We start from the raw sequence: 26,518 nt of genomic DNA on the forward strand, positions 1-26,518 counted from the left end.
CGTAGTGTGTTACCAATTGTTTTCTTGGTGACTATGGTCCTAGCTGCCTTGAGATCATTAACAAGATCCTCCCATGTAGTTCTGGGCTGATTCCTCACCGTTCTCATTATCATTGAAACTCCACGAGGTGAGATCTTGCATGGAGCCCCAGACCGAGGGAGACTGACAGTTATTTTGTGTTTCTTCCATTTGCGAATAATCGCACCAACTGTTGTCACCTTCTCACCAAGCTGCTTGGCGATGGTCTTGTAGCCCATTCCAGCCTTGTGTAGGTCTACAATCTTGTCCCTGACATCCTTGGACAGCTCTTTGGTCTTGGCCATGGTGGAGAGTTTGGAATCTGATTGATTGATTGCTTCTGTGGACAGGTGTCTTTTATACAGGTAACGAGCTGAGATTAGGAGATTTAAGAGAGTGCTCCTAATCTTAGCTCGTTACCTGTATAAAAGACACCTGGGAGCCAGAAATCTTGCTGATTAATAGGGGATCAAATACTTATTTCCCTCATTAACATGCAAATCAATTTATAACTTTTTTGAAATGCGTTTTTCTGTATTTTTTTGTTGTTATTCTGTCTCTCACTGTCAAAATACACCTACCATTAAAATTATAGACTGATCATTTCTTTGTCAGTGGGCAAACGTACAAAATCAGCAGGGGATCAAATACTTTTTTCCCTCACTGTATATATATATTATAAGTAGTTATGGTGCATACAAAGGTAATGAATGCTCCATTATTGATCAAAAAGTATAATATAAATTAATAATATTATAGATAATTTGATGCAGGTAAGGTATCATCATTAAAACAGTAAGGTAAAATGTCCAATATTAATAATATTGGCCAACACGTTAATTAAAAATACAGATGTAATAAAAGCTATGGAAAATGAAATGAAATTGTTTTGTTTTTTTTGTTTAATTTTATTAATTTATTATATTAGTGCAACTGGACATTTTTATAGGTGTAATATTTTAATTATTTTTAAATAATGTAATACACTTGTAATAAAAACAACATTATTATTATTATTATTATTATTGTTATTATTATTATTATTATTATTATTATTAACTTGAATCCATAGTGAATAGTGGTTCGCTATACAAGTTATATTACGTCACTTCCTAGTTACGAGCCTAGTAACAGAAGATTGAAGTCGTTTCTCCGTTTTTCTAAATTAAAATATAGATAGCCTTAGCTTTCAAATATGGACATTGCTTGGACTTTAAATGTGCAGTAAAAGTACATCCATGTTTCTAAGATTTCTAGACACATTAAGAGACTTTACAAATATATAATCTGTTAGATACGGTTTCAGTAGGGAGGACTATAGTTGTGACTCTCTAGGAAGTTAACATGTTTTAGAAAAGAAACGGAAAACGACAAGTACAAATGTGTGTCGGATAAAGATAAGTTGTGAATTTAATCAAGCCTAAAACTTTCTTTATTTGTTTAGTAATGCATATGCATGATTTGCGTTTTTTAAACCTGGGAGTTGGTTGAATGGATTTCACAACCTTTTTGTATAATCCCATGCTGTTTACTTTGAAAGACATCTGACTAGTTCAGTGAAATCAAATACACAAATCGAGGTGCGTTTGTTTACATGCTTTATATGTTTTGCAGCAGTAAAACATTAGCTAAATGAATGTTTAGTTGATCAGGTCGTTGATTGTTTTGGTTTGCTTTAAGTGTCAACATGGACAGCAGACACAAGCAACTTCTCAGGAAGAGAAGAGTGGAGCTCTCTAACCAGCTCGTAATTGACTCGACGGTGGTTCAATACTTGTATCAGGAAAGCATTTTAACGGAAAGTCACCTGGAGGAGATACGATCTCAAGTAACAAACAAGAAGAAAACACTCGCTTTGCTAGATATTCTTCCCACCAGAGGTCCAAGGGCCTTTGAAACATTTCTACAATCTCTGAAAGAAGATTTCCCTTGGATAAGAGCAAACTTACTTCAGGCTTTAGAGATTGAAGAGAGTGAAGTTAGCCCAGCAGGTAAGAAGATTATGGTCTTTACACCCAAATTAACCAGGTTTACTATTTCTTTAGATTAAAAGAAAAAGAGCGGTTCATAATAATACATATTATTTTTATTATTATTTTTATTTCTTGGCAGACACCCTTATCCAGGGCGACTTACAAAATATTATCGCGATACAAAGTATAATAATAATATTGTCAATTAGCTGGCACCTTTATCCAAAGCAACTCCAACTGCTTTTTAATTGCATCACCTGTTTGACAGTAACACGTAGCCACTAAGACCAAGGCTATAGCAGCTATGAACCTGGGGAGTATAATAACCCAGGTACACATACACAAGTTATCTATGAGTTAAGCACACACCCCTTTTAAAGATCAGGTTGGTTGTCACAATTTCAATTGTCCAATGTCCAATGTCACAAGGCAGACGTGTGATGAAAATACAGGTGAACCTTGGCTTTGTTTCAGATCACAGCTGTACCAAGTGGATGGTTGAAGACGCAGCTCTGCTCTCCCAGTAAATGCAGCAAATAGGACAACCCAAATACCACACACGTCGCAAAAGCCCCTCAACCAAGCAGAACTATTACATTGTAAAATAAGTAAATAAAACAAAACTGTAAACCCAAAACTCAATCAGGTTTCAAATGTAATCTGTATTTTATGCAATAGTTAAAAACCTACAAAATTGTAGTTTAAAAAGGGAAAAGTTAAAAAGCATTATCAAATATTGCACCAGATTGTGGAATCGCAAAGACGGTGTCCGCAAGCTTCAGTCTAAGATTACATAGACACAAAAAGGTTGTCTGCCTTGCTGTGAATTGGTTAACCAGAATACTTTACAAAGAAACAGCAGTAAGAAACTTCCAGTTTTCATCTAATCTCTTGCATAAAATAGCCTTTAAACAGATGGTCTCATTACAAATAACCTTGTTGCCACACAACTCGAAACCAAGTCAATATTCTCACTTCCTTTCCATAAACTTAAATATAATGGCAGCCAGCCATCTTTGCTGTTCCTCCCTCTCACACAGATTGCAATGTGCTCCTGACATGCCTTTCCTCTCTGCAACACAGCAGAACAGAAGCAAATAAGGAAAGTCATTGCCAGTTGTCTAAAATGGAGTCAAATATGCACATCAGAAGTCTTTATGGACAGAGCAATGTACATCAGGTGTTTCTAAGGGTTAAAAGATTAAAAGGGTAACCCCCTGATTTATAAAAACCATTATAGAAATAACATTAGCAGCATATGCTATAAATACAAAGTGCAATAAATGTTAAAAGAACTTGAATCCTACGTCATCAAATACACATTTGATTCATTCCTTCACACTTTTCATTTTCATGTCCCGGGATAGAAACAAATAAAACCAGTCCACCTTTGAATCCACCTGTGGATGTTTCTACATTTTTCATTCCTTTTTCTAGGAATAATTTTACTGATGTTCCCCAATAATATGAATTATTATAAAAAATAAGTAGACTAATAATAATGAAAAATATTTGATGCATTTTCAATATTTAATTGTTTATAATTGATTACCCATAAACATTCTATCTATATTCTCTACAAAATGTCCCCTGAAAGTAGAAGCAATAATGTAGAAGGAACATGAGAAGCTGTTCTTTTGGATCTTGTACCTGGATCTTTACATACCACGTCGTAAAACTGGGTGTTCCTGTTGGACAGTTACCAGTCTCTTCGGTAGTCTATCCTGTCCTCAACTCGGTTCCTGGCATAGGCCCTGACAGGTACTTATCTCTACCTGGACTAGTTACACTGGACAGGCATGCATGTACCACCTCCCCTGTACCTCCTTGAAACCAGGCACCTCCAGAGCCACTTTCCAATGGCACTTGGGAAAGGGCATCAGCATTCCCATTAGTCTGGACAGGGCAATATTTCACCTGAAACTGGTACCCGTGCCACCCAGTGCTGTTCCACTCCACCTAAATGAGCAGTCTGTAAGCGGGCAAGACAATTATTATCTGTAAAACTGCGAACTGGGCCCCCAACAAATATGATGAAATTTCTCAGTTGTAGCCCAGAGCTATAATTGGTATTATTGTGCTCAGTTGCTATGAAGACTCCTACTAGCGTGTGAGATGACCCTTTCTTGGCCATCTTGGACTTGTGCTTGGACAGCCCACAGGCCTTGATGAATAGCATCTGTGTGGAAGTTAAATTGGAAAATTAAAATAAACAAATGCCAGTATAGGAGCATTTAGAAGTACCTCTTTTAAATTTTGGAAGACCACATCACATTCCTCCATCTACTTCCAAGGCGTTCCAGGGCTAGATCTTTGGCTAGATCCCTTACGTGAGGTCCCCTCCAATAGCTTATGTAAAGGAACAGCAATTGTAGAGAAATCCTTGATAAATCTCCTTTAATACCCTGTGCAGCCTAGGAAAGAGCGAAGTTCAGTTAGAGAGGTGGAAACTTTCCAGCTCTGTATGGCAGTGATCTTCTCTGGATCTGGCGAAACTCCCTGCTCAGAAATAACATGGCCCAAATACTATACTTGTTTCTGTAGTAAACGACACTTGCCAGGTTTCAATTTCAGAGTGAGAAAAAACAAAATTCAAGTGAGATAGATGGAAATAAAACTCAGTAGAATAAACAATGTCATCCAAGCAGATGAGCAGAGATCCTGTTTCTGATCCCCTGGCAACTCTCTATGAAAAGAATTGAAGGTTCACATTAATTCATAGAAACCCATTGGGGTGGATTGACTTTAACGTGCAAATACTCACTGGCTAAGTCCAAGGTAGTGTACCAGCTAGCCTTTTTAAGACATGTCAGCATTTCCTCAATCGAAGGCAGTGTGAAAGCATCTTTATGGGTAACTTTGTGTAACTGTTGATATTCTACACAGAAGCGTATAGTCCCATCCAGGACAATCGGGGAAGCCTAAGAGCTAGTATTGAGTTCTGTGATTCCTCCCTTTAAGGATTTAACTTAAGGATTTAACTTATGCATAGAGGCTTGGTAAAATATACGATATCACTGTCTTATTGGGCTAACCTGATCAGTGGGGATTTGATGCTAAACAGTCTCAGTGCATCCAGTGCAGTTTTTCACATTTTATTTACTCAAGGGTTTTAAGAGCTGTATCCGCATGTTATCTCTTTATATGTATATGAATGCTGGATAAAGATCTGTTTGCTAAACTAGCAGTTCTTGTGGTGCTGTGGTTTATTCATGTGTTTTGTATGCTGACCAATCACGAGCTGGTCATTGTTAATTGTATTTTGCACAGTGGGAGTTATTTCATCTCTACTTGGGCATGGAAAAGACATTTAGTTAATTGAAGTTTCACCTTATACTGACCAGATTTCATTGGTATTTGACATTAGTTATTAAATATAGTTTTAATTGTATGGTTTGTATCTTTGCAGTTTCTGTGATATAAAGAAACTTGTATATGCACCATTTTAAATGCACCTGTCCTCTTGTCTTTATTTCATGGGAGTATACTTGCTGTGAGAAGTTACAAACCTTTCAGGGCTCATTAGGATTGATATGAGAATAGAGGTCCCTCTCCTCTGGGGGTGGTGCAGTCTAACATTAGGAAAAGAAAGGTCGATTACTCTTGTAGCTATTTTCCCATAACAAAATGTTTTGGGGAATATTGTCTTTGCTACTCTTTTTGGAGATAATTGCCTTCTATTTACGTATTACAATGCAGCATAGAAAACATTTAGATTGTAGATTTTTTTACTTTGATATAAAATAATCATAAATCTTAGCGCACGTCATACATTTTAAGCTTTTCCAATGTACCTGTTAAAAAATTATTAAAATGATTTACATTAGTTTGCATTAGACGTGGGTAACACGGGTTTCAAATGCAGACCTGCATTATATTACAGCTTTTTTAAACTCCATGCTGACTGTTTTTTTGGCTTCCAAGCTGGACTGGCAGGAAGCCTCTTGAATGTGTAAGGGTTCTTTTTTTTACATCCCCAAATTTTCAAATGCTTCTCGGTCCAATACTGTCAACTCCATAGTTGGTAGCAGTCATCACAGGGACACTATTTTAATATAGTGTCAAGTGCAATGGATTGTTTTCAATGAATAATTCAGTGATTTTTGTTTTTTTAAAACACTCGTAACTTAAGACTCCTTAAGTGAATAAGTACATCCATGAATACATATCTATAGGCTATATGTAATGCTTCATTATTAAAACAAAAAAGAATGCCACTATATCTGTATCTGTAATCCCATATATATGATGATATTTATTTATTGATAACATGGAAATCACACTCTGAAATCATAACTCTTGAAAATGCTAAGCAGATTTCACTTTAATTGTAGTTATTTAATCCTTCAGTTTAGACTCCTATGCTGCTGTCAATTGGAAAAGGTCCTTTACCTGCCCTCATCTTGTTGGAAGTCTGAGGAATGGCAGGAACTGGACAGATTTCCACACATGCAGTAATAGTGGGCACACGACTCTGCTTTGGGGGTGTGTCAGTACTAGGCCGAGGCCTGTTTCAGTACTTTACATCATCATATGAGACAAGCTGTTTGGTTTCTATTACACGGCACGGATGCACTGATATGTTAGAGTGGCATTATAATGATGTTTGAGGTATATTCCTATTATATAATGATATAATATAGTCAGAAGAGCAAGGCAATTTTGCACCAAACCACAAAACCTCAGCTCAGTCCATAGGTAACTATTATTCTGAGATTAAATAGTTTGCCATTGGTTTGATGTTGAGACTATTGAACCAGGAGTCCACACACAAACTGTAGCCTAAATTATAGACTAATAAAATTAAACTAAGGTTAGTTGAAGATGTTATACATGTGTGTTTGTCTGTGTTGAAAAATACTGACTGACAGTATCAAGAACTGCACAATCATTAACAATGTGTCTGTGTGACTCCCAGTGTATTGTTTAATCTTGTTGAATGTTATCAAATGAAATGGTGTTGCTGACTTTCTTCAGACTTATTTTTGTCTCACAAGTTGAAGCTACATAAGGTCTTCCATCCAGTCTACATTAAACTCAGTCTGCCTCTTCATAATTGTACATTTTTGGCATAGAGACATGGAGTTACTGTACTGATAAGAGTTTTCTTTACTTTGGCTTAAGCAGTTTTGGGACAGCTATACTTATTTGTATTTATTTATTATTTTTAATGTAAGAAAACTGCAGGCTTGAGAACTGTATTACATTCAAATCATGTAAGTGGCAGTGAATACATTTGGGACTGTGAATCTTTATGATTTTCGGTCGATATTACTTAGCCCAGAAATGAGAAATGAGAAATGAGTTCATATGGATTGTTACTTGCTTTATCTCAGGGTTGTCCTAATTTCTTGATCCTCACTGGCGCTCATTAATTCACAGCAGTGCTATCAAGGTCAGATGCTTCAGCTGCATCCGTCTTTCTAGGAAAAATGTAATTAAAGCCATTTATCGTCTGTTTTCCATCACTGAACCGCTGAACATTTTAGTGACTCAGTCCATGCAGTCATGATTAAAAAAATAGAAGCCATTTCTCAGAAGCAACAGAAGACAAATGGAGAGACCTCCCGGGCCTACTTCTATATGAGCCATTTTGTCCTGATTAAATTTTATTGCCTGGATCTGCAGACCAGATTCATGGATTTCATATGCCCCCCCCGGTGAAATATAACTATTAACACAATCTTTCCAGCACTCTTTCTTTTGGCGTGTTGCATGCAGCAAAATGCAATAAAACCTGCTAACTCTGCAGGTCACATTCAGAAAATCCTCATATGCCACATATAGATCTGTCCTTGATCTTACCTCCCATAAAAACCCTACCACATTATTTGTTGAAACGCATTAAGAACCAAACCTACCCTGTTTTGTATGGATTCTTCTGACTGCTTGTTCCCTTTTTAATTCTGAATACTCAGATTTCAAAATGCAGCATTTATAGCATAGTATGTACAGAACTAAAACCACTAGTCACGCTGATCCTACAGCCATATGGCTTGGAATATCGCAGTAGAGTGAAGTTGCTTGTGCACTTTAGCTGTGATGTCAGCAAGGATCTCAGGTGTAAAAATGGAATCCAGGTTACTAGACACTTTCTGTTATGTGGATTCATGATTGTCAACACTTAAACCCTGGTTATGCAAACCACAAAAGGCATGCTTGCATTTCTGACTTTAGATTTTAAATGACAAAATGCCCAGCTGGATACACATGACTCAGAGGGCAAGGATTTTCAACCTGACTTTTTTTTAAAAGGGAAAAGCTATAGCCAAAGCCAGTATTTATGGTGCTTTGTAACCGCAGAGATTTGGGGAGGAAGCATTTTGCTGACACTAAGAATGTTAGGAGCTCTTAAAGGGAATGCTGTATTTTAAACAAAACTGAAGGAGCAAGCTTTTGGAATCAGACGTTGCTTTAACTGGACTGTAATGTCTTCAGTGTTTCCAGTTTTACTTTGTATGCGTCTGTCAAGTGACCTCTTATTAATATGATTTCTTTATTATGTTTGAATAGGAAATGCTTTCTATAAATTAATGGTTTTATTTGAATCATGTAATTTTATCCATGACTGAGTGATTGCTCAAGAACTGATGCAATTAGAAAATTCAAGGCATATGATTAGCAGAGATTGGACAATGGAAGATATATATTTAAAATATATCAGACCAGTAGAATTATTAGTACAATTAGAACTTTTAGAACTCAGTTTCTTTCAGTTTTATTAAATTTAAGTTAATTTCCACAATGACCCGGTGTCTAATCCATCAAGCAAATCAAATGCTTTGTGTCATCTAGGGTTTGCATTGAACCCAAAACTCACTGTTGAATCAATACTCGTTATTGTTATCCACAGTATTTAAAATTAACTTATGCAACTATCATTCCTGTTCATGTGGTACCTACATACATATTCACTGTCCATTGTATTGCACAAGGTTTAAATTTGACAAGGCACAACATTACTGCCTGAACTGATAATCATAACATATCATAGTCTTAACATTTTGTTTTGTTTCTGAGAGTTTTATGTGGTGAGCAGACTGAAGCAATTTGTTGTTCAAAAATGAAAAATGGGACATAAAAAAAAAAAAAATGTATTAAACTTGCTTACCAGCCAGCGGTTAGCTGTGTTTTAAAGCCGAGCACAGTTCAGGGCAGTAAAAACTGGAGCAGGCCTTCCTGTTGGATTAGATTTATATTGATTATTAGCTATAAAACCGAGTCAGGGCTGCGTGTTTGTATTTGTTGCACTGTTGAGAACAGTTGGTCTCTCTAGTTCCACTCCAGTGGTTTTATTGCTGTCTGCTTTCCAGGAATCTTGGCAGGAGGAGACTTCCTGCCTGGGATATAAAACACCATGTATTTCACTAGTGGCTTGGGTGAGGCACGGAAAGCACAAGTATGGAAACTTAAACATTTAAATATTTTACTTCACCATTCTATTTTTAGCAAAAGTCCGTTTTTCTTTTTTCTTTCATTTTTTTTCTCTCCTGTAGTTCTCAAGCTGGCATGAGAAGAATTCTGGTGGTGATTATACTGTGGAATTTATTTAATTATTTATATGCTCTCTGTCATCACAATCATGCCTACAGTATGTATCAATGGCAAGTGATGGCATAATGAGAAACAGACTTAGGCTCTGTATAGTGGTATAGACTCACCTGTGTGCCTAATCCTTAATCTTTATTCCTTCATCTCTGTCTTAAAGGTCCACCCCCATGTAACAGAACAATAAAATAATGTCTGTTTAGGGGTCCTGAGTGGTTTTCCACCTTCTGACATGCTGTCTTAAATAATTTATGAATATGCAAATTAACATGCAAACTGTTGGTCTGGCACAGGACATCCCTTCCGCTTCTGAGAGGAATAATGTGTTTTTACCCAGAATCCCTGGACTTTTGGGAATGATATCAGCTTTCCCTTTTCTGCGAATTCGCTGATCAAACACTGTGAGCAGCACTGACTTTGAGCTTTCACTTAGATTTGGCAGTGATACAACCTTGTTTTATCTCAAATTGATTTCCTGGTAACTAGCAATAGGAAATTAAATCTGCAGCGCCTTATGTGGCAGCTGTTTACAGTGATTCGGGGACATTGAGTAAAATATGAAATCTCGTCTCGCACACCAACCTGGCAACAGTCATTACCCACCATCCCTCAGTCTGCCAGCCTTACTGCATGCCATTTGGGTTGAGCTTTTAATTCTTCATTCTGTCATTACCAACAGCAACATAAAAATAAATAATCTTTGCTAAAATGTAGGCTAAAAGGTTGTTTTTATTTTTATTTGTGTTATATATTTCTGGGATTTCAACAACATTATAGGCCGAATAAATCTTGTATACAAAACATAAGGGCAAGTCTCGTCTTCATAACATACCAACATGCCACCTTATGAAATATAAAATCATTAATACAACCATAAAAAAAATGCAAAGAGCCTGTTCTTTGGCTGAATCTGTAGAGCACGTGTGAGGTTTCTCCTTCCTTTCTTGGCATGACACAGGGAGCACTAAGCTATACTGAAGTGGTATTAGGGTCAAACATGAGCAGAATAATTATCGCTCTGGTGAGGTTTGCAAAAACAAAGCAATGTGCTCTGTACCTTTCTGTGTACAAATGATATGCACTAGAAAGCAGCCCTCGTTTTGGGATGGGTAGGTGTCCATCCAGAGGGAGAATGCAGTGAGAATATCAGAGCATTCCTGTTGTGCAAAATGCTACAGAATGAGAACAGCCCAAAGCAGGAGCGCTGGTCTGGGCCGGTGAATTGAGTGGAGAGAAGTTTGGTTAATAATGTTAATGTGGTTAATAATGCTGTTTATCCGCTACAGTATTTCTCATTCTGGGAATACACTTTATTTTTAAATAGCACAATTTATATACAGATACAATTAAGGTTTGTTACCTTTTCTTCTGTTATTTTGAAGTAGGACCGAGACCGAGAATGCACTTCAGTCTCCACACATTTACAGCTTTACTGGTTTTCAAGGAAAGCACTATAAATCTAAATACTGGCACCTTGAATAAATACAGCATTTGGTTACAAGGCATAGGGCCTACATTTCAAATACAGAAAACATACTATACATGTGCTGTGCATACCAATGGTAACCGGGGGGGCTCTCATGTTGTTAACATGCTGCTGTTTCTAAATTATAGCAAGCCAACAAGGGAAGGAACCAACGTGCATATTAACTTGACTGCAGATCTCTGCTTAACCACTTGAAGATTAATGAGCATCTGGTATTTTTTGGAAACGTTTCTGCAGCAATAACGTTACGGCCCACAAATTGCAAAACATCGTATTCTGCTGGTTAGCCACATGGATGCACACTGAACTGTAGATTTTCTGGGGTTTGGAATGCGAAACTTGGCCCAGTGAATAGGCTAAACACTGAGTCCTCTTAATGTTGGGCCAGGCGATGAAGGATGTACCAAAGGCTTGTGAAAGGCTAGACACTTTATTTTCCAGGGTGCTTGTGCTTTTGAAAGCTAGCGGTGCACTTTCTTTGCTTTCTGTTCTTGGAGGTTTGAAGTAGTGTGATAATCATTTGGGTCTGGCTACTGCTTACTACATATTAATTAGGCTACACCTCCTGAGTTACAGCACATCTCAGCTGAGGTTCAGATGTTTCTAATTCATTCGTATGAATACACATTCCTCACCAGATTTCGCAATGATTGCCATTCTAAATACAGAGGCTAATACTGCAAATCTCTTTCTAGGAACTGCAAGAATAGAAGGAAAACTTTGTTAAACCACTTTCAAATTGGAAGCAGTAAGGAAAGGGAGGTTTGCGTTTTCAGACTAATCTCGTCTGTGGAAACTGTGTACATGAATATATCACAATATACAATACAACTTGCAATACGATACACAATACACATTGCAATACTATACATTACAGTACACAACGTATTATACAATATCACAAAATGACAAAACAATTGTTAGGTCTTGATAGAGGAAATGCACTGTGATAGGGATGCTCTTTAGAGGACGTTATTGTTGGCGAAATGCTGGCAGTGTGCTGTATGTGGCATTGTCCGTGCTGAAATTGAGCATGCGGTGATGTCATTGTAGTCTTTGTAATTGTGCTGGATTTTACATATGTCATGCAACCTCCTTATAATCATTGATTATACCCTTGTACACATAAACATTTGGGCTGTTATTGGGGCAAAGGGAATAAAATGCTTGTGCAGCTGTGACAAATGAGATGTGATTGTCTCTTTAAAAAAGCTAAACAAAATAAAGAGTTTATGAGGAAAGACAGTAGTAGGATGCAGAAGTATAACGATTGTAGATCGTCGCAGCTAGTTACGTTTTCCGTGGACATAGTCAATGATTATATCAAAAAACTCATTAAGAGATCAGAGTGAATGCAGACAAGAAGAATAAGTGACCATTCACTACCAAAGTTCAAGAACACCGCCTGAGTATATCCTTACACTGTGCATTGTAGTTTTTACTCAAGAAGTATATTACACACTTAAACACTTCTATACTGTACATATGGAGAGAGTGAGAGGGAGAGATGGGGCAGGGCTGCTCCCTGCATGTAATGTAACTCGACAAGAGTTCAGGCAAGTCTTGCAGTGGTGCTTCAACAGAGTAGAGTTAGTAGAAATGTATTTATACATCAATCATTAAACGAGAGCTCTGGAATCCCATGTACCAAAGAAATGCTTCATACTCTTACTACTAGTGAGCTGGAAATAAAGTGACTTGAGTAAGTAATTCATATTTCAATAAAAACTGTTGAACTAGCTGTTAAAACACCTGTTTTTAAATTTCACTCATAAAAATGATAAGCTAACATATCCCATGTCATATCACCTAGTAAATAACACTTGTTATAGGCTTGTATTAAATGGGTATTGAAAGCCTTTTCTGACTTTTTTTTGTTTGTTTTTTTAATTGTATGTAAAGTATAATAGACACCATCTTTAGGAGGTGTGTCACATCACATGTCCAACCTGTAATCTCAGTGGCCTTGTTCTTTTCTTTTTAAACTAGCATTACATTGTGACCACTGCCTAGACATGGGGCGTCTCACTCAGTCTGTGTCTTCGTTATATAGTTGTTGTTTTTTTCCAACCACCAGAGTATTAAATTACTAATTTACTTTAATTAATCTTCAAATAATTTGGCTTATTTCAGATATTTATATTTTATTTATTTTACAGTGGACAGGCTTTCATGTGGTGTGCTGTGGCATGCTACCCCACAGAGCCTGGAGAGAAGAGTCAAACACGTCCAGTGAATCATGTGATTAGACCAGTTGAGTAGGTGAGATCTGGGTGGCGGCACAAAGCATAAGACACTTTGGCCCTGAGGCAGAGGAGGGCACATCAGGCTGGTTTACTGTTCCCCAAAGGACATTTAGTCAGTGTGATGGTTTATCGTGGTAATAGTTAACCTTAAGTTTTCCAAATCATTTATTTCTAAAAATAAATAAATTATATACCTACTTCTAGATTTTGAGATGAATCTTTCTCCATTTCATTCTGAGGCCTGGTGTTTGACTGCATCAGAGCAGTGCTGCTAAGGCAATGAATTGGAAAGTCTCAAAGCAGACACATACGTATGTGGTATTTTTATTTATACAGTTATTTCCAGTGGCAGTTCTAGTTCTTTACCTTATATAAATTATTTCTGAATCAAAAGCTGATGATCCTTAGCTGTGCTGTTTTTGAAATGCCCACTGTTTCTCAGGCTGTACAAGAGTCTGGATATTCCCCTGTGTGCCATAAAAAAGAATGGAACAGCTTGCTCTGATTTAAAGAGGGTTCTGATTCCATTCTTGTAAAATTTCAGATCAGAAATTCTAACACAGAAAGATTTAAGGAGGAAAGCTGTGTTGTGGAGTTTTGCATCTCGACTCTGAAAGTGGCAACATCCGTCTGAAGATGTTGGACTGCGAATTCTGAAGCATTAAAGAAACGGACACCCTGCATTGTGAATGCTGTCCCACTGTGAGGTTTCAATTTCACAAGAAGCTCCAGCTTAGAAAAAAAGGAATGAGCGCTGGTATATCTGGTTATAATATGAGCAGCTTGGTGCCGTGTTGTGTTTTTTACAGACCTGGAAAAAATTATATTTTCTTAGCCTGCTTCTGCAGTGTAAAGAAAAGCTTCTCAAAATCTGAGTACAGTCTTGTGTAAGGAGTTTTTGTAAGAGTATGCAGTATATTCAGGGGGAGGGGAGGGGGACAGAAAGATACCTCTTGCTTGATAAACCTGTTCAGTCAGCTCCTTTAGCAAATGTAGTACTTTAGATACTTCAGATACTGCAGGTATTACTGGTATAATGCAGCATGGAAACCCCAAACCCCACCTCCAGTAAAGATAAGTATTGCAACAGCTGGAGTTGGGCCTGACTAGCTGCAAGCACCCAGTTTGGCTGGATACGTCTGGCCTTGTGGAGTGGCACAGCTCTACAGGCAGAGAAATGTCTTGGAATACAGAGGTTATGCTCGGTCGTTGAGATGCAGGCTGTCACACCCGGATGTCTGCAATAGGATTATGACTCGGGAAAATACCGGTCTCAGCTCAAGCACGGAATATCAGGAGGCAGGATTAGCAGTGTGCTGCTTATTGGCCCCATTTCTGCAGACACAGTCAATTACACAACTCAAGGAAAATTACATTCGGAGCCATTTTGTGTGACATGTGGCAAGAGGCCTGGTCGAGAGGAGTGACTAATTTCTGCCCCAAAATGAGCAAGCCACCTGGTTCCCATTATTTAAATGGCTACTTAACGGATTTTACAAACTCACTGTTCGACCCTTGAGAGTTGTGTGCTCTACCTGTAGTCCTGCACTTGTGTGTGTGTGTGTGTGCGTGTGTGTGTGTGTGTGAACACTTCGGACAAAAACATTTACATGTTTTTAAAATTAATTAATCTGAGTCAATTGCATTACTGTAACTGAATCCAACTGTTTTTTTTACAGGGTGCTTCTTGATTTTAACTACACACTACTGTTCTCAGAAGCTTCTAGTTGCATTTAAATCAATTGTTTATTATGTTTGAAGATATTGAACTTTTTTTTTTCTTCATAAAAATGATCTTTCTTTCTTTCCTTATAGGACAATTGAAGATTCCTGAACAACTACTGAACACTGTGCCTTCTGACAAGCAGCTGAACAAACTTTCCAGCAGATTGGGATCTGAATGGGAGACGTTGGCCCTGGAGCTTGGTTTGTCTACCAATGACATCTACCGATGTAAAGTCAACCACTGCTACAGTGTGCAGAGTCAGATTATGGCAGCCTTTGTGTTGTGGAAGCAAGGTTTTGGGAAACGTGCAACTGTACAGAGCCTATATACAAGCCTGCTGACATTGGAGATAGACCCCTTTGTCATGGATGGCATCTTCCAGTAGAAATATACAAATATCACAACACACAGATTCATGTGCAAGTCATGTGCGGAAGTCCCTTCATACCTTCAGCTGCATGTCTAGGACTGGAACAAAGACAGCTCTTCAAATGCTAGATCCACGACGCTTTCATGCAAACGAGATTTGTTGTTTTGAGCTTTTTCTCGGAAGGGCCTTCAAGTTCAGGCCGATTACAATAATGACCCGTTTTGAAGAAGAACGCACAGTGAAGTGGCGTAGCCTCTTGACAGAAAATGTTTCCACGTTAAGAAAAATTTTACTACGGTGATATTTTTGTGTAATTCGTAGCCCCTGTTAAACTGTGCCTGTGGTCTGCAGCTAAACTTGAAACATTGCAGGATGTTGCGAATGTATGTATTTCAGTGAAATGTCAGTGCAGCTCTTCTCTTTGCTGCAGGCTTCAAATTGCCACAGCTCCTCCAGTGGGTGCATCTCCTCCTATCTGAGAATGGGAACAGCTGGAATAAACCTGTTACTGACAGATCCTGCTGAATCCTCAGCCGCCTATGGCTGTGAGTGTCAATCACACAGACAAAAGGCTTTTACTGTAACACAAGAAATGCATCCTTGATTACCGGCCCTTAAAAAGAAAGACACACCTCCTTCTTCTTGGGAAGCCACTTTGGGCAAGGTGCATAGCAACTGTACTGGTTGGTTATATTTTACACATTTAAAAGCTTTAAACTTGAGAAGAAAGCCTGAGGCAACAACATAGTCTAACACTGTGGCACACAGAGGCAATCCTCCAAGTGTGAGAGACACATATATGGTACACAGAAATTGCATTGAGAATGTCATGCAAAAAATAATTATAATTTTTTTAAATATATATATTTTTTTTCTACAGATATAAATACATACATTTATAATTACTGTTCCCAGAAGTCCTCTCATTTTAAGATCTGGTGGACCCTGTGTGCTTTAGCTGACTGGAAGGTGTTGTAGACAGACAAAAATGCTTAGCCCCCAGTGAGACATTGTAGACCAGGGGTTCCCAATGCCTGGTGATGAAGGGCCAATTTCCCAAGGTTGCATGGGATGGGGGGGCCGCAGTAGAAAATGAACCACCAATTTTATTTCCTATACATTTCTGTTAGGGAACATTTATTTAATTGTTGTTTTATTATTTTCCCCCAAATTACATGTGTAATTTGTAAACAGAAAATTGTCATTAAGTGTGAAAATATAGAAAAGCTTCAGAAAAGGGGTGGTTGAAGTTTGGCTTTGGGGGGCCACACCAAACATCCTCGAGGGCTGCACTTTGGGAACCTCTGTTTTAGACAAATCAAATTACTGTTACACTGTTTAATATGGTTACGTTTTGCAAGGACCTTCCCAGATCTTGAAAATGACACCTTTTTTGCAGGTTGTTTGACCCTATCCACTTGGCATGACAGTAAGAGCTTTTGGAAATAGTAAATGCTTTGTTCTTAATTCAAAACAAAATTATCAGTTTTCTGTGGCCATTTTAAGTCACTAATAGCAGATCTGTAGCTGTGCAGCACACATGATTCTGATAACTGTATTGTTTTTCACAGTACAGCTTGTGTTATAATCACGCTCTGTGTGCAATGTGAGTTTTTGTGGCCCAAACAGAACTAGTTTCTGTTTAGCCAGTTTTGAGCAGAGACGTACTCGAAGGCCTTGTGAGCAATAGCTGATGCAGGCTGAAAAAAAAAAACTGATTAATGCTGCTGTTCAATATCATTCAAATTGTTCATCCCTGACCACATGACCACGTGTTTGTTTACTTAATCTTTAAAGGCTGCTACCATTAACCAGTCTTTCCAAGAATCTGGTGAGGGATTACTGTGGTACTTACAGAACAAAAAGGTCATGGTTAACCATAGAAACACGGTCTGTGAGACCACCTGGCATTGTGAACATACACAAACTAGTCCAAGAGCTTTTTTTTTTTTTTTTTTTTTTAACCCCATCTCTTCACTGTAGCAGCTGTCCTACATTGAAAGCTCAGTGTGACGACACTGCTGTAGGTTGTTTCACAGTTTCACTGTGTGGTTGGTTGTTGGGCTGTTGCAGGATGAACATGCAGTAACAGATTTCACAGTGGCAAAGGTAGCTAGGCAGAGATACCTTATGAATCTGATATGGGGACTGTTATGTAATGGAGGATGAGGCTGTGCAATGGCTGCACCATTATTGTTCTTACTGCATTCTTATTAAGTTGCTGGAAATGTCAGTGTTGAATCCATATAGTGTCTTTTTTGCCATTCTCAATATTATTTTCCTTTTTCTGAAGAACTGGGCTGGCTATTGTTCTGTCATTTGTTACTTGTGTTGTCTAGGGTAAAATGGGACATTAGCACTGCCTGCAACATGTTTCACTTAATGTGTTGTGGCGATAAAACTGTGAGGTTTTTGAGAGAAAACGAGAGGTCCAAGAACAAAGTCGCATGCGTCCCCCCACTGGCAGACCGCAGTTTTGGAGGTGCTCCTTGTGTTGACAAAACAAAATCACACAACCAGCTAAATGCTGCAGCTACTCCACGCACCTGATGACATGGTTAACTGAGCTGCCCATGCTGACACATCAGTCAAAGCTGATGAAGTGTTCTTAAACAGTGCGCCCTGCATTAGACATTCAAGGCGGCTCAGACTGCACTGGCATTGTGTTACACTGTGTTTTAAGTGTCAAATAAATCACTCATTTAGTCATACACATTGTGTATGACAGGAAATGAAACTTGTAAGACATAATTTGTATTGATGTCAGATATTGGGAGCTGCTCTTTGGTGCTAAAATGCTCTAAAACCATTTCCATTGTATTGCATCTGTTAATCTGGTGCATATATGTTTATGTGTGTGCGTGGGTATTGTTTTGTTTTAAACAATTTAAACTGAAAGCTTGTCTTGTAGAATTGCTTGTGAGCTCATAAACTGGGTTGAAAAGTCTGGGCTTGTTGTGGCTTCTGTTGCTTAAAGCCAAACTCTCTGGAGTCTAGTTGTGTGCAGTGCAACACCGTGAGACCTGCAGGTATAGGTGGCAATCTGTAAGGTCTGTTCCACAGTCTGGGCCTCGCTCCACTGACTCTGAGCTGCTTTTTCAAGCTGTAAGTTCAGGCCGAGAGTCAGGCACAGAAAGGCTGTGTTTTAATGTAATCCTCAATGTGCCATCTGCTGAAGACAAAGGCCAGGGCAGGTAAACAGACCAAATGTTTGCAGAGCAGCAATGTGCTATAAATCCATCCAGAGCACTAAAATCTCACATTGTCCTGCATGATGAAATAATGTTGCCCGGTGTCGAACCATTTGAACACCTCTCTTACATTCATCATTTTTCTATTTGTTTTTACATGAATGAGATAAAAAAAATCTGCCTTTTTACACCCATGAGAGTTTAAAACAACAACAAAAAGATAATTATTTTAAGTACATATTTGGGGAAGGCTTTGCTTTTCACTGCTGTTCCCATTGTCGAGTGCAGTGCAGTTTGGGATTGTTATAGTTTTGGCCTCATTTTACTGTAGATAGATGGCACAGCCCTGAGCTGTCTTACTCTTTGTGTGATAAACGGCTTTATTTCATCTGCCAGAGCACGATTATCCTCGGCTGACCTCTATACACACAGAATGAAGGGAAGACCAAGGCAGCTCGGCCCCCACTCCTGTTATTTATAATGTGTCAGAGTGTACTTCCTGCCCAACTGCAGCCCCTCAGCTGAACAACTGACCTTAGCCATTTGCTGAGTGCAAGGCCACATGCTGTTGGCCTGGGCATGACAACACTTGGCGGGTCAGCTTGCTTCCCATGCAAGTGGATTTTAACTCAAGGTCTCGCAGTGCTCCAGTCCTGCACACACTGCAGCAGGTGCATGGACTGGATACACACACATACTTCAGAAAGAGAGAGATTTGTTTTTTTATGTGATTTAAGTTCTGTGAGTTTTTCTTTTTGTGGGTGTGTCTGTTTTTATTGCATTGTGAAAAAAAAATTAAACACACAATAACTGGTATGATGTTTCATACATTTCCAAATCTCAGTGCAGTGCAGGGTTTATATATATTATATACACACAAACCCTGCACTGCACTGAGATTTGGACTTCTTTAGCATCAGGATTATGTGTTGGTTATCTTTTTGCTGATGTGAACTTTAGGGTTGTTCATCTAATGGGAGAATATCAGGAAGCTGGCCTTGTTGCACAGCTGTCTTAAACTGAAATAAGCAGGATGCTGAGAAGCAGCCTTGGGTCCACTGGATAAGGAAAAGGTGTCTAATTAGACTTAAGAACTGGATTAAACCACAAGTGTGACCCACCTGACAATAGCAATCTACAGACCGGTTACATTTACAAGTAGTAGAAAGAAGCATCTGGCATAAAGCACTGAGGGCAGGGTAGGTACTTTTCTAATAGCTTGTGGGTCAAAGTTTTGATGTCATCCCATCCTGAGTCTAATTTCAATACACACTGGAGCTGCTTGAGCCGGTTCTGAAACAGTGTTGAGCGAGGCAGCTGGGCAGTTTCACATGACACTGAACAACTGGATTTAAGGTGCTACTACAGGAAACTACAGTGTACACCAGGTAAGAGCTAGCATTGAAATGGTCTTGCCTTCAGCCCCTTTAAACCTACAGGCTATTTCTGGCCCAAGCTGGGCTGAAGTGCCAGTGTCAAAGGGTCTTAAGAGTCAGGAATACTGTATTTATAAATGCACAATATATATATTTTTTAAAAGGGTCATGCTTCACAAAAAATAAAAAGCTTGCAATATTGGTTTCTTGATTAATTAATTAACTTAGCGTTCCTTTCAAATTATATCAATAACCTTCTGCTAAAGTAAAATTTTGGCCTCCAAAACTGTATATTACCCCTCTGGTATTTTTATTAAAAAATTGATTTAACTCTTAATGTTTTTCCTGTGTATGTGTGGTGGCAGGGGGGTGGGTGATGATGCTTCCCTTTTATTTTTGGTTGCATTGTCTCTCTTCAGTTGCTGGTTGGGTTGTGATATATTTGGAGTGTTTGTTTCCTGTTATTGTTTTCATGCTGGTAGTGTTTCACCAGTAATAAGTGGCTCCAGCTCTAGTCTGGCCCTCGGTGCTGTCCAGTTGTTTACGTGGTTTTATATTTTGGCTGGATCCATGAGTCTCTACAATTCTCTGCCTTCTATTATTGGACTTCCTGAAGTAATCCAAACGAAGGCCTGAGAGCACAGCAGGCTTCATGGCGCTTCCTGGTCTTTTCCTGGTCCCTGTGCAACCACAACTGGCCAATGGCAGATCAGACGAGGATTAAAAATGAAAAAGAAAAAATAGAAACTACACCTTTCACAGGGATCTGTGTTAAAACAAACAAAACCATATAAAATAGGGCTCTACTAATAACCAAATAGCGGGAGATCTTACAGTCCATTGTTTAGCCCAAGGTCGTGAGACTGATATGAAACTGGTAAAGGAAGACGCTTGCCTTGCTGCCCCATGTTCGTTCCCAAAGACAGACTGGCTGCAGCAAAGTGCATTCATGAATCACACGGGTGCAGTCAGACACATGTTTAAGTTCCTAAAGTTATTAAGTAAGACAGATGAGCATTATTTTCACAATTCCCATTATAACTCATGAAAGGGAACATTCTGAGTACAGCTTCAGCTTCGTATAATTGGATGCCAGTGTGTAGATAAGCCTGACCTAATTATTGAATGGCCCTCAAAGCTCTGTCCTGCAGTGCACACACAATATGGAGCAGCTAATCAGCCAAAGCAGCATGTCCTTGGGATGTGTGAGGAAACCAGAGAACCTGGTGAAAACCCACAAAGAGAACAGGCACACTCCACACTGAGAGACACCTGAGAAAATCAAACTCGGGTCCAAGTAGCTGTGAGACGCAGCACTAACCTCTGTCCCACCATGGTGCACACGCACATGCACACGCACACACACTCTCTCTACCGCTCAAACGTTTTAGAACACCCCAATTTGTTTTTGGAAATGTACACAGTTTAATGTCTCAATGTACTCTGAAATTAAAGCATAGAACAAACAAATAATTGCAGATAAAGAAATCATGGAATCATTTTGTTTAACAAAATGTAACCCCTTAAGCTTACAAACCCCTCTGGTACCCTTAAAAGGACACCAAATCCATGTGCACTCTTCACTGTTGTGTTGTTTGCCAAGTGTTTGGTATCCCATGAAAGCTGAGACTCTGAAAAATTTGGTTTTTATACCCCCCTCCTCCGCATTCTGAAATGGGGGGGATACTTGATCTGAATAGGAATACAAAATCTCAGAAAATATTGAACCAGACACTCCACTGATTAAAACAAGACCATCCATGTTTTGGTAGAAGCAACACACAAAAACATCAGAGTCCCTGACCTCTTTCCGGTGATTACTCAAGATGCATCTTTTCTGACTCTACTTGTAATTTAGTCATTCATTCTCCTGTAAGATTGCACTTTACTATGTTTTATCATACTACTTGCCTTGTGTTACTAGTACTAGTATTGTTATGTTGATTTCCCCTTTGCTCCCTTCCCCTTGGCCCTTGACTGTGACCCAACATCTTGTCTGCATTCAGCTTTTACAATCCAGGATGTAAGACCTCATATATTGTAGAAACTTGAAATTTGTAAAATATATTATGGTTTGAATTGCACTGTAATTTGTAAATTTGAATTTGTAATGTTTTATGCCTTGTACTGAACTGTATTTTTGCACTTTGTATTGCGCTTATATCTTGTAAGTCGCCCTGGCTAAGGGCGTCTGCCAAGAAATAATAATAACACACACCAGTAGAGAGCTCAAAATTGATGGAAAACTCTGTTTATAGTGTAACAATACACTGATTTTACATAATTGGATCTGAACTTCTCTGTGTTTGATAGAAGACTATATACAGTGAGGGAAAAAAAGTATTTGATCCCCTGCTGATTTTGTACATTTGCCCACTGACAAAGAAATGATCAGTCTATAATTTTAATGGTAGGTGTATTTTAACAGTGAGAGACAGAATAATAACAAAAAAATCCAGAAAAACGCATTTCAAAAAAGTTATAAATTGATTTGCATGTTAATGACTCTACCATCTGAATGTCTCAACAGAAATCGAGACTCATCAGACCAGGCAACATTTTTCCAGTCTTCAACTGTCCAATTTTGGTGAGCTTGTGCAAATTGTAGCCTCTTTTTCCTATTTGTAGTGGAGATGAGTGGTACCCGGTGGGGTCTTCTGCTGTTGTAGCCCATCCGCCTCAAGGTTGTACGTGTTGTGGCTTCACAAATGCTTTGCTGCATACCTCGGTTGTAACGAGTGGTTATTTCAGTCAAAGTTGCTCTTCTATCAGCTTGAATCAGTCGGCCCATTCTCCTCTGACCTCTAGCATCAACAGGGCATTTTCGCCCACAGGACTGCCGCATACTGGATGTTTTTCCCTTTTCACACCATTCTTTGTAAACCCTAGAAATGGTTGTGCGTGAAAATCCCAGTAACTGAGCAGATTGTGAAATACTCAGACCGGCCCGTCTGGCACCAACAACTATGCCACGCTCAAAATTGCTTAAATCACCTTTCTTTCCCATTCAGACATTCAGTTTGGAGTTCAGGAGATTGTCTTGACCAGGACCACACCCCTAAATACATTGAAGCAACTGCCATGTGATTGGTTGTTTAGATAATTGCATTAATGAGAAATTGAACAGGTGTTCCTAATAATCCTTTAGGTGAGTGTATATTATAGAAACTCCAGTTATGTCCCCGTCTTTTACTCCCCAATTTTAAATCAGCAATGACTGAGCACATCTCCCCAGTGCTTCAGGAGGGATGAGACACAGCAGACAGCAGGCCCTCACAGACATTTTTGTTTGCATTGTGATCCCACAATGCTTGCTTCCCATCTATCGCACCAATCACAAGATTTATTGCAGAAGGTGCCGCTAATATCCTGGTACTGCCAGCCTCAGAGCGGCCAGTGGTGTGCGTTTGAGCGAACCAGGATTGGTGGAGGCGTTTTCCACCAACCCTCACCCCCGGCCTGCCTGAGACAGCTTTGTCATTGTTTATGTTGGAATAAAACTGTATCCACTCTCTTATCGTTGTAATGTGTGCATTATGAATTATTGTGTTTCTTTTAATGTGTAGATCCTCAACAGAAAGGGATTGGCAACCTGGTGTTTTTTTGCTCACATTATATAATCCTTGTTAAAAGGGTGTGTGAGGTAACACTACCTCTTTGTTCATTATTGCCTAATGAAGTCAGTTATGTATCTTGAGCAAACAAGTTTCAGCTAACACAGAGCAGTAATCAACAGGGAGGCACTTTGGCGAGGTGTCCTCACTGGTAAATAGGGCAGAAGGCAAAAGAGTGCTTCACCAGCAGCCTGTCTGAGAGTAGCAGAACTGCTGCCCATGATGTTAATGATGATGACCGCAACAGCAACACAAAACAGCAATGCCGCCAACAACAGCAGCAACAAAACCAACAGTAACATGATAATACAGTAGGCAGGCACACACACACACACACACACACACACACACAGTAGACAGCTGGAGGCCCAACTGCCTTCTTTTAACATCCAGATAAGTGTGGCTCTCTCAGTCTGTTATTCTGCAGTACAGCTGCAGTACTCTTTACCCACAGGCTGGGAAACAGAGGTATAATAACAGCAATGAGAGAAAGAGAGAGAGTCCCCTTACAGGGCTCGGGCAAGCAAATAGACATCTTAGGAATTTTTTCAAGATTACCTATTGAACATTTCCAGGAATGACTATGCCAAGCCTGTAAAATGCTTTCTTGGAAGCCCACTTCCCGCTAAGTGGCGCTGGGCCAATTCTGCGATAAAGACAATCTGACCTGCAGTTCCTCTGGCGGAGTGCTCCGACTCCGCAGCTCCAGCCACAGTCAAGCCTGTGGCAGCCATTAAGGGTTTCAAACAACCAAAATTAAATTAGTGAATTCCACAGCAGCCTGATGCCTTCCTTTCTGTACTTCATTTATTTAACTATTGATATTAGCAATTGAAGTATTATACATACAAGAGAGTTGCCATGGTTGTTTTTCTCATATGATTTCTCAGAAGGAAAAATATTATGCATATTATGTCCAACACTGAAGCCTAACTGAGGTTCTGGAATCTGATTTGCTTATTTTGTTCCAAATGCAGTGCTGTAGATGGACAAACTAAGATCAAATCTTCTCTGATCAACTCACTGTATAACTGTTTGAGGTGAAGGGGTTTGTGGTCTTTTCTTCTGTTACCTCAAACCATTTACTTGTGGTGTTTGTTGGTTGACAGGGTTGGTATATATTAAGGAATGTAAGACTTAAGGCAGTATATTATTTTCTGGTTGTTGAATAATGTAATGTTTCCTTCAGGGACAAGGCTTTAAAAATGTGAAATGCATTAGAGCAGCTCATTTCTGCATTAAATGCATATTGGACTGTGGGTAAATGTCTGAAACATCAAATGGACAAACTCACACAGATTATGTATTTAATAATAAAAATGTCAGTGTACGAGACTTTCTTCCAGGAGAATGGCATGTTGCACAGCACACATGAGAGTTTAGAAACACTAAGTATGCAGTTGGACTGTCTTATGCGGAGTTTGTGTTGATATTTTGATTATTTTTTGTACTCTCTAAGCTCATGTCTTACTGGGTCTATTTATACCTTGTACACGGTAATGACATAATTCAGTCTGAAGGTCAGCTATGTTACATATTGTAATATAATATACACCAGATTTACTCTTGTTAAGGACTTGCAGGGCAGCGCACAAATGTAATTAATTACAGAAGAGTCTTAAACTATTTAAAGCCACACAATTATAATCAATATTGTGAAAGAACTTGCAGGCAGGCAAAACGATTGATTGAAAGTCAGGAGGGACAGTGACACGGGACTTCTTCAGCGCGTTCTGATGGCGGCAGTGTGAAAACGAGCTACGAAGGAATCCCTCCTGTGAGCAATTAGATACGACAGGGCTGTGTGTGTGTTGGATTAGCTGCACTCTGAGGGCTGTAGTAAGGCATGAGGCTGCAAGCCAAGCATAACCAACACCCTGGAAATGTTGATAGAAATGGTTACAAGTTTTTAGAGACTAAGACGGAGACCCTAGGCACAGTTGTAAATTGCTATTTAAATTAATGTCCGTCTGTCTGTGGAGCATGAGTTGTTTTCTGTATTCATGTTGTTTGTTTTTTCATACAAAATAAAAATTAAAAATAATGTTGTTTATTAACTTAAAAGATCACATGCAAACCATCAACGTGCGTGTTTTTGCTTGCTTATGCCCTGTGTGTGTTTGGATGGCAAGATAATGTGCTTCCTAGTCCTGGTGCAATCACCCAGTGAGGCATGGTGCTGGTTACACAGTACAAATCCAGGACTGAAAGTTATGAAGCATTCAAACTGGGAAATCAAAGTGGTGAGGGTATAATCTAGAGGTGGCTTTAGCGACATGCAGTATGTGTAACAGTGGAATTTGCATATTTTAGTTATCAACAACACTGGCCTGATGTCTGACACACAGATCCACTCAACAGGAAGAGCCTGGAAACCAGCTGTCAGGCACAGTAGAGCACATTCATCTATATTTCTCAAACCAAACTGCCTTCCAGCTGACACGCCCAAGACCAAAACAAACCTGTCCAGTTGCTTTACACACACACAGTGTACGATGTTTTTTTTAATTATAGTCACAGGCTGCAGATCCCACACCCTAATCCTCCTGACTGTCACATTAACCCCCACCATACACACACACAAACAGGGAAAAAAAAAAAAAAAAAAAAGTGTCTGATTGATTAAGGATTTAAAATTAGGGCTTAATATGAAATATTAAGGGGGGAGGGGCAGTCCTATACATTTTTGTTAACCTGAAGACACATATTAGCTGTCATTTCCCTTGTTTCCCCTGGCTGGCAGAGTCGCTCACAACGTTGACATTCACACTCGGGCAGAAATCTAGAGTAGCCCTGTGGCCTTGTGTGGATCGCCACCTGCAGGTGAAGTTCTCTGATATCCTGTTTATAATGCAGTATATTTCGATTACTTCAATTTGAAACATTATCTTCTGTAAGCATATATTTTCGGATTAAAAAATGTTTGTTAATGAATATTTAATTTTTCAACAATATTTATGGGTGTACCAC

The 26,518-nt window shown here is 39.0% G+C and overlaps 1 protein-coding gene across 2 annotated transcripts; it reads left to right on the plus strand.

Annotated features, from left to right (window-relative positions):
* The first annotated feature begins 1,156 nt into the window (after positions 1-1,156).
* Positions 1,157-18,314, plus strand: cradd (CARD and death domain containing adaptor protein). Of its 2 annotated transcripts, XM_066704977.1 has the most exons (3): positions 1,157-1,598; positions 1,699-2,009; positions 15,087-18,314. In XM_066704977.1, exons 2-3 carry the CDS (start codon positions 1,706-1,708, stop codon positions 15,380-15,382), a joined length of 600 nt encoding a protein of 199 aa, XP_066561074.1. In that variant the 5' UTR covers positions 1,157-1,598; positions 1,699-1,705; the 3' UTR covers positions 15,383-18,314. The 2 variants fall into 2 exon arrangements, with proteins under 2 accessions (XP_066561074.1, XP_066561073.1); XM_066704976.1 differs by having other exon boundaries at positions 1,157-2,009.
* Positions 18,315-26,518: the final 8,204 nt, after the last annotated feature.

The sequence above is a fragment of the Amia ocellicauda genome, chromosome 5, assembly GCF_036373705.1.
Source record: "Amia ocellicauda isolate fAmiCal2 chromosome 5, fAmiCal2.hap1, whole genome shotgun sequence".
Lineage (NCBI taxonomy): Eukaryota > Metazoa > Chordata > Actinopteri > Amiiformes > Amiidae > Amia > Amia ocellicauda.